Source organism: Eumetopias jubatus, unplaced genomic scaffold (genome assembly GCF_037043125.1).
Source record: "Eumetopias jubatus isolate StellerSeaLion01/CBP00866 unplaced genomic scaffold, mEumJub1_p1.0 scaffold_12, whole genome shotgun sequence".
Taxonomy (NCBI): domain Eukaryota; kingdom Metazoa; phylum Chordata; class Mammalia; order Carnivora; family Otariidae; genus Eumetopias; species Eumetopias jubatus.
The window spans coordinates 41654033-41663419 of record NW_028274818.1 but is presented as its reverse complement, the minus strand read 5'-3'; the positions used below and the strand labels follow the sequence as shown (position 1 = coordinate 41663419).

Here is a 9387-nt window from a genome sequence, read left to right as displayed (position 1 = left end):
AGTTTAGACCCCCAAAAAATCTTAAAAGCAGGTTTTCTCTCATAGGAGGGCATGAAATCCAATGTTCATCCTTTAAAACTGCTGGGAGAAATGGCTGCCAAGGTCTGTTTTATTCATGTAATGTGACAAAAGAAGGATAGTTTGTTCTTTGCTCTCACAAATATGGTTTCCCCGAGATAGACTTTTAATTTGATCAAATTCTGGCTAAAGCAAGTGACTTCAAAAGGAAAACTATCCAATAGGGTATAGGGAGTTTCTGAAATAGCTTTATCTTCTCCTTCAGAGTCAGTAAAAGTTATACTTCAATTATCCTAAATGCTGAAGCTCAATAAGGCATAACTTCAGTTGTTATGGTTGGGAGTATGGGCAAATATATTCTACATTTGTTCCTTAAAAAAGAAAAAAAAAAGTATCTGGCCCTTAAGAAATTTCAGCCGGTTATGTGGAAATATATAGATGCTTTGTTATGAAAGACATGCTCAGGATTGTAAAGCAGCAGCAACTTAAAAAATCAGTGATAAAACTTTGGCTTAAAATTAAAAAAAAAAGAAAAGAAAGAAAAGAAAAAGTCAGACTGGTGCAAGTTGTCTCATGAAAGAGGTACTGTGGACTAACCCTCAAATGCTGTCCGACATTAGCTTCCCATCTTCCTTCCCCGTTACCACCTTCACTGCACAGGAGTTATAGCATTCTTTTATGGTTAAGTTTCATAAATAATGAGAAAACTATATGCAACAAATACATCATATTTCCCACCCACCCAGCAACCCTCCCCAAAATAAGAAAAGTTACATCAAATTAAAAAGTAGCTTCGTGAATGAAGGTACTGCTCTAAGTTGCACTTTCCCTGCAAGTGCGGCCAGTGCTTTTGCGCTGGGTATGAAGGAAAGGAAAAAATCTCCACATAAACTGACAAAAAATTTAAAAATCAATGTCCGGTTTCAACCAGTCAAAACCGGGCCCAGCGGAATCCGAGGTATCTCGGTACCGTCCCATCAGAGGGTCCTTGCAATGTCTGTTCTTCATCCTGATAGGTATCTGTGTCCTTGTGATTGTAAACAATCCATAAGATACTATGTTTTTGTTCCTTAAAATGTCCTCTGGTTGGCAAAATGAAGTAAATATTTGTTTTAAAAATAGAAAATGAAAATTAAACCAGAAGAAAAGAAAAGAAACACAGTGAGCTTGTTTGGAGTCCATAGGATCCGATCTGGAAGAGCTCGGAAAATGTGTTATGTGTCTTCTCCTGTTTTCGGCTGGAAAGGTACTAGAGGTTGCGTTGGTCGAGGAAAGAATTGTAGAGTAGGAAAACCAAAGACGTTAATCTAGACTTCAGAGGATTCAAGTGTTAGCTTCATCATCTGTGTCTTCTATCAATACCTTAGTGTCACGAGCCTTGGATCTAGTGGAATAAGGGGGAAAAAAAGCATTTAGACCATTATTAAAATACAAACATATTCACGGTATTAGGTACATTTCCCATCTTATCACCATTAAAAGTACATCGTAAATGGTCATTATATACTGCACCCGATGGACGATTCCTGGAGTTTCATACTCAATTATGGGTATGACTAGAAAAACATTAAGAAACTAGACTGCAACCAGAGGAAGGTAACAAGAAAAATGGCCGGTCATGTGTAGCAGAGAAAGAAGCAATCTAGAAGAAGATCTGAGTTTGATCAGCCATAAAACATAATGAAATCTTGCCATTTGCAACAACGTGGATGGACTTAGAGAGTATAATGCTAAGTGAAGGAAGTCAGAGAAAGACAAATACCATATGATTTCACTCACATGTGGAATTTAAGAAACAAAACAAGTGAACAAACAAAGGAAAAAAAAAAGAGAGACAAACAAAAAAACCAGACTCTTACATACAGAGAACAAACTGCTGATTTCCAGAGGGGACGTGGGTGGGAGGATGGGGGGAAATAAGAGTACACTTATTGTGGTGAATGCTGAGTAATACAGAGAAATGTTGAATCATATTGTATACCTGAAACTAATAAAACACTGCATGCTAATTTACTTGAGTAAAAAAAGAAGATATGAGTTGTGAGTACTGACTTTGTATGATGTACCTTTTTGAGTGTTAATCTTCATCTCTATAAAGCAGGAATAATAATATACCCATTTCACATAATAGTACTCCTACTTCATGGAGACACTGTCAATATCAAGTGAGAAAATAGATGTAAAAAGCATCCGTAAAGGAATTATGATGAGCATTGATAGAAATACTGCCATTTGAGGTACCCATGGAACTAGGTGAGTAAACCAGCAGAAGATAAGACCTAAGGAGAGGCATGACAGTGGTCTTCAAAAAGTTGACAGGGTATGATGTAGAAGAGGAAGGAGTCTAAGTTATGAGAGCCCAGCTAGGATCAACTGGTTAAAGTTACAGTGAAGCCTATTTCAGCCTAACATAAGCTATCCACCACGATAACCATCCAACAATAAAACTAGGTGCCCCATCTAGTTATAAACTTCATTATCACTAACAACTGTCAGTTAGCATAAGATGACCTAATCAGGAGGCAGTAGAAGAGATTCCTGTACTAGATGAAAAATGGGATTTGATAATGTTAAAATAATCTGCAATTCATAAGCCCAATGAAGTGCAAGTGGTACTTTGTGAAGTAGGTATCATTATTCCCCCTTGACAGAGGTAGAAACCGACATTCAAAAAGGTAAAGGATGTGCTAAAGGCTGAGGGAGTCACAAAGTCAGTACTCAAATTCAGAACTTCTTATTTTAGATTTCCTGCTCTCTCCATTGCACATAACCTGTTCCATTGTTCTAAACACCTTCCTCTGCTTGCAATCTAGTATCTCAGTGTTTTTCCACTTAACACCTGAAACTGAATATAATAATCTAGTTCCAAAGAGCTTCCCTGGTTCTGAAGCTGAAATAGTGTATGTTTAGATTGCCCTCTGCTGGTGACTAACAAGGATAAGACATTCACATTCAGTAGCTCAATGAGAACTACCTCCAGTCCTCCAGTCCTTTGTGGCACTTACCTCGCTGACCCCACCATCCCTCACACCCCTCTCCTCCTGCTTCTTCAAACTCTGCTTCCTTACTACAATGGTCTCATTGCTTTGTTTTGATGTTCTTGCTATTGACCTCCTTGGCCATTCCTTTCCTGCTCCTTTTGTTTATTCTTTTTTCTCTTGCCTGTGTTTCCTCAGGCTTAGCTCCCGGCTTTTCTCTTCTCTACTTTGTCCTCTTCAGAGAACTTCCAAATTTATTTGAATCTTGGGCAATTTCTCCTCTGCTCTCCTATATCTATGGGTTACTATTACCACCTCCTATTTTTTACTTCCTTTACCATCTCCTTACATTATTTTTAGTCCTGTTGTAAAGCATCCTAACCCAAGTCTTTGATGTCTGATATTTCAGAATACTGTGGTGGCCTTCCAGTTGGTCTTCTGGCCTTTAGTGTTCCATTTCCGAAAGTATCTTGCACAGTGCCATTAAAACTTATGAAAATACTACTTTCATGTCATTCTTCCATGAAAAACATTCTCCGAAAAAAAAAAAAATAGAAAAACATTCTTTGAATCCTTCCTGCCTGTATGTATGATCAAGCTTGTATTTTCCAGCCTTTTACAATCATACTTCATCTATTCAGCTAAATTTTTTTTTACTATAGTTCTAGTCACATGGCTTTCCTCCTACCCCTTACGTCTTTGCTGCGCCTCTGTGCTAGTCAAGCACTCTTCTATCCTTTGGACAACTGCCCATGCTCAACTTCAGTCTTCCCCGTCATTCCAGTCCACTGTGAAATCTGTCTCTAAGTTCCAAATGCAGCCACAATACATTCTACATTTATTGTTCCTTTTAGAATCATACAAAGTTAATGACTTATAAAAATACTGTTGTGGCTATTTCAGTAAAAAAAAATATTTATATAAGCTATTTATATATAAGAACTCTTTCTGTGAGGAAACTGGTCTAAATCCCATGTCATATCCACTCTATAAGCAGGGATCATATTAATTCCAATTTTCAGATGAAGGGCAATATAGAGAAATTAGGCAATTTGGTCAAGGTTACATAGAGGCCAAGTGGCAGAGCCAGGATTCCTAAAGTTTATAACCTGAAAATTATTTGTATACAAAACATACTGAAGTGTCAAGTAAATTATTCTCCAACAAATTTTCCCCAGTGTACTTTTAATGTCAAATTTGTAGCTTTAATACATTAATTAATGTATAAATGACATTTTATTCTATGTGTTCAGACATTCTATAGGTTGGATTATATGAAATTGCTGCTATTGCTGTTTTTTGTAGGTGAAAAATGGCTGAATGCCTGCAATTTCATGTGGTTCAACCTCATACCGTCTTAGTTTAAATGTTAGCCAAGGCCAAAACCTGAAGGAAACTCGTCTCTGAGAAGCGGAAGCCATACATACTGAGAAGCGAGGCGAGGCCGGCGCAGGGATATGCTCTGGCTGTACTTCCATGGCCGGTTCTTCTGGCGGTTTCGTACTCCGTCATCCTGGTCCATCATCTGTTCTAGGAGAGTCTGGTCATCCGCATTCAGAGGGGCCACAGAGATGTCCCGCACGGCACGGAATTCACCACAGTTATTCAGATGCTCATTCTCCAGGCGGAAGAAGTTCCACACAAATCGCCTTAGCAAAATGGGGTAAGTAGGCAAATTATTTATAAAATCTGAACTTACTATTGTAACCTGTAACCCTCTCCATATATCAAGTTTCCACTCATGAAATAAAAACAAGGAATGAAGGGTTAGAATATTAAAACAGGAAAAGATGTGTGGTGGTAGGTGGGGAGGGAACCAGAATGGCCTAGGCAAAGGGGGAAATTCCCTTGGCTAGATGGGTATGTGTCTGCAGTTCAAGGGAGAGTCCAGGACTGGAGAACTGCACAAGCCATGGGATTAGGAAGAATATAAGTGGAGGCAAGAAGTGGGCAGAGGATTAAACCCTGGGAACACTCCAACATTTACAATTTGGGAAGAGGAAGAACCAGTAAAGGAGTTGAGAAGGAACAGCTAGGAAGATGTAAGGGTACAGCTTCTGAGAAATGAAGTGAAAAAAGGGCTTTGCTGAGAGGTAAAGTAGGTACAGAGAACTGACTGCTGGATTTAGCAAAACAGAGAGGCAGGAGGATACAAGAATACAGATTCTGAAAGACTGTCTAGATTCAAATCATGACTCCACCATTTACTAGGTATAACGACCTTGGATTAGTTAACCTATGCTTCAGTGTCATTAGCAAAATGGGACAGTAACAGTATCTACCTCACAGGACTGTTATGAGGATTCATAAGTTAATATACATAAAGTGTTTAGAACAGTGCCAGGCATACAGTGGGCAATACATGAGTGTTTGCTGCTATTACTATTATTACTGTTGTTATTGTAGATTATTAACAAAAGCAATTGAGTTTGAGTATTGGGAAAAAAGATTTGAGTTGAATTAAAGGGAGAATGGGGAGGAGTGAGACAGTGGAGATACCAAGTACAGACCTCTTTTGAAGAATTCTGCTGTAAAGGAGACAGAAATGGGCAAGAGTTGGAGGAGGAAAGTAGATTCAAAGGAGGCTTTTTGCTTTTGTTTTTCATGGGTGATAGAACATCCGATTCTACTATTAAGCAAATAATTTTTAAAGGAGAAATGAAATAATCAATTTAAAAAGTGAGTTTTTCTTTACTAGAAAAAAATTTTTTTAAATTCATAAAACAGCATCATATATGGAAGAGAAAGAGGTGGGAGGGGCGTAGGTCTTGTAGTAATGGAGTCTCAGGTCCTAGACCTAGACATTTGGGAAAGTGAAGAAGAAGAGGGTTGACACATGATTGGGAAAGAGTACTAATAGCAACAAGTATACTGTTTCCAGATTCAACCTTTATCTTTCAGGTTTATCTTAATGTTTCCAGGTTTTATCTTATTTTATCAGACTTTGTGATAGATGTGCCCATCCTGACTCAGAGGAATGCTATAAACATGTTTGAAAATATCTTTATTTCATTTTCATTTGTGAAAGGTGTTTTCCATGGAGAAAGAGTTCTAGGTAGACAATTATTTTCTTTCAGCCACACTGAAAATATCATTTTAATAACTTCTGATTTTCATTGTTACTGTTGAGAAGTCAGCAGTCAACCTAACTCACTTTTTTTTTTTTTAAAGATTTTATTTATTTATTCATGAGAGACAGAGGGAGAGAGAGAGAGAGACAGAAGCAGAGGGAGAAGCAGGCTCCCAAGGAGCAGGGAGCCCGATGCGGGACTCGATCCCAGGACCCTGGGATCATGACCTGAGCCGAAGGCAGACGCTTAACCATCTGAGCCACCCAGGCGCCCCTTAACTCACTTCTTTGATGATAATCTTTTCTTTTAGGCTGCTTTCTTTAAAATAAGTATTTAAATTCAAGTATTACATAGATATGCAAAATTGTGCAAATCATTAAGTGGGCAACTTGATTATTATAAAGTGATCACACTGTGTAATTACCACTCAGAAATAAAAAATATAATATAATAATATAAAGCTGCCTTTATGGCGCCCTCCTGTGTTCTAGAGAGGTTACTGATTTTACCTTTCATATTTAGTTCCGCAATCCACCTGGAATTGATTTTGTATACTGTATACAGTATACAATAAGAATCAAGATTCATTTCCCCCCCTTTTGGATATCCAGTTGACTCAATATCATTTATTAAAGAATCTCTTTTTCTACACTGTTATTTAACGCTTTGTCATAAATCACGTAGTGTCAATGTATGTGTGGGTCTGTTTCTGGACTCCTTATTCTGTTCCAGGGGACTATTTGTCTATTCTTTCACTAATGTCAGACACTGTCTTAATTACTGTAGCTCTATAGTAAGTCTTGATATTTGAGAGTATAAGTCCTTTAGCTTTTTTCTTTCCAGCACAGTCTTGGCTATTCCTTTTTTTTTTTTTTTTTGTAAGATTTTATTCATTTATTTTTAGAGAGAGAGCAAGCGAGCGGGGGGGGGGGGGGCAGAGGGAGAGAAAAACCCAAGCAGACTCCACACTGAGCACAAAGCCCAAGGCGGGGCTCGATCTCACAACCCTAAGATCAGACCTGAGCCAAAACCAAGAGTTGGATGCTCAACTGACTGTGCCACCCAGGCACCCCTAGTCTTGGCTATTCTTCGTCCTGTTTCCATATGAATTATAGAACTGGCTTGTCAATTTTTGTACACATAATCATTCATTAAATCTATTCCTAGGTATATGATATATTCTGATGCTATTCAAAATGGTGTGTTTTTTAAAATTTCATTTTCTAGTTTTTTGGGATTGTTTTTTAGAATATTAAAATTTTATTTATATTGACCTTGTATTCAAGGACACAGCTACATTTATTCTAATAGCTTATTTGTACATTCTTTTGAATTTTCTGCATATGCAATCATGTCATGGATGAATAATTACTTTTACTTTTCCCTAATTCTTTTTTTTAAAAAAAGATTTATTTATTTGAGAGAGAGTGTGCATGCGAGGAAGCTGGGGGGAGGGGCAGAAGAAGAGGGAGAAAGAATCTCAGGCAGATTGTGAGTGGAGTCCAGCGCAGGGCTTGATCTCACAACTCTGAGATCACAACCTGAACTCAAACCAAGAGTTGGACGCTTAGCAGACTATGCCAGCCAGGGGCTCCTCCTTTCTCATTCTTACACTGTCTCCTCCCCACCCTCCACTACACTACCTATACTTGCAGTATGATGTTAAAACGAAGTGACAAGATGCATAATAATCTCATTCCTGATCTCAAGGAGAGTTTACAGTGTTTTACCATTAAATATGATCTTATTTATGTTTTTTGTAGATAATCTTTGAATTATTCATGAACATGTACTGACTTTTTCTCAATGGTATTTTCTACACACATGAAGGATGTTCCCCCTTTATTCTATTAATGTGGTGCGTTAATACAGATTAATTTTTAAATGTTAAATGATTTTGAATATTAAATCTCACATTCCTAGAACGAAACTAACTTGGTTATGATGTATTATGCTTTTTATATGTTGTTGGATTCATTAGCCAATATTTTCTTCAGGAGTTTTGCATTACTCTACGTGAGACAGACTGGTTGGTCTTTCCTGGAATGTCCTCGTAGGTTTAGATATCAAAGCCATGCTGGTTGCACAAAATAAACTGGGAAGTGTTCCTTTTTTTGCCTCTTTCCTCTGGAAGAGTTTTATGTACAAGTGATATTTCCTCCTCATATATTTGGAGGAATTCCCTGGACCTACAGTTTTCCTTGTGAGAAGGATTTTTTTTTTAAAGATTTATTTGAGAGAGAGAGAAAGAACGTGCGTGCATGCACATGACGGGGGCGGGGGGGGGCAGAGGGAGAGGGAGTAAATCTCAAGCAGACTCCCTGCTGAGCACAGAGCTGATGCAGGCCCCATCACATGATCCTGAGAATATGACCCTGAGCCAAAGTCAAGTTGGATGCTTAACTTACTGAGCCACCCAGGCACCCCCCTTGTGAGAAGGATTTAAATATGAATATGACTTCTTTAATAGATCTAAACCTATCAGATTTTATATATTTTTTTAATTTAAATTCAATTAATTAACATATAGTATATTATCAGATTCAGAGGTAGAGTTCAGTGATTCACCAGTCTTATATAATACCCAGTGCTCATTACATCACGTGCCCTCCTTAATGGCCACCTCTTTATTGATTTTAATAAACAGTGCTTTTCAAGGAATTTGTCCATTCCATCTAAATGTTTTACTTTATTGGCATAAAGTTGCTCATAATATCTTACTTTTTTTTTTTTTAAGAGAAGGGGAGGGGGAAAGAGAGTGAGGGAGACAGAGAGAATCTTAAACAAGCTCCATGACCAGTATGGAGCCAGACACAGGGCTCGATCTCACAACCCTAAGATCATGACCAGAGCTGAAATCAAGAGTCAGACTCTTAACTGACTGAGCCACCCAGACACCCCTCATCTTACACTTTTAAAAAAATATCTTGAGGATTTTTATTTGTAATTTGTGCATTTTTTCCTTTTTTGCTCCATCAGTCATACTTACACATTTTACCAATTTTATTCATCTTTTTAAAGAACTAACTTTGGCTTAATTTTCTCTCCTTCATATTTTCTATTCCATTAATTTCTGTTCTTTATATTTCCTTCTTCCTACTTTCATTTGGGTTTGATTTGCTGTTTTAAAATTTTCTTGAAGCTGTTTATTTTTCCAATGTATACATTTAAAGCTACATATTGCCCTCTTGGCACGGCTTTAACTTGCATTTTCTTTTGTCACATTATCAGTTTCATTATGCTCAAAATATTTTAAAATTTCCATTACAATTTCAACTTTGACCCATGGGTTATTTAGACATGTATTGCTTGATTTCTAA

At 37.6% G+C, this 9387-nt stretch overlaps 1 protein-coding gene across 2 annotated transcripts in view; it reads right to left on the bottom strand.

The window, feature by feature from the left end:
• Positions 1–772: 772 nt before the first annotated feature.
• XPR1 (xenotropic and polytropic retrovirus receptor 1) overlaps positions 773–9387 on the bottom strand; it is a 245114-nt gene continuing 236499 nt past the window's right edge. Inside the window, exons 14-15 of one of the 2 annotated variants that reach the window (XM_028121531.2) lie at positions 4424–4645; positions 773–1402 (exon numbers count right to left, since the gene is read on the bottom strand). In XM_028121531.2, the coding sequence (XP_027977332.1) occupies positions 1342–1402; positions 4424–4645 (283 nt within the window). In that variant the 3' untranslated portion in view covers positions 773–1341. Of the gene's footprint in view, positions 1403–4423; positions 4646–9387 lie in introns of those variants that run through there. The other variant, XM_028121532.1, reaches the window with a different exon arrangement.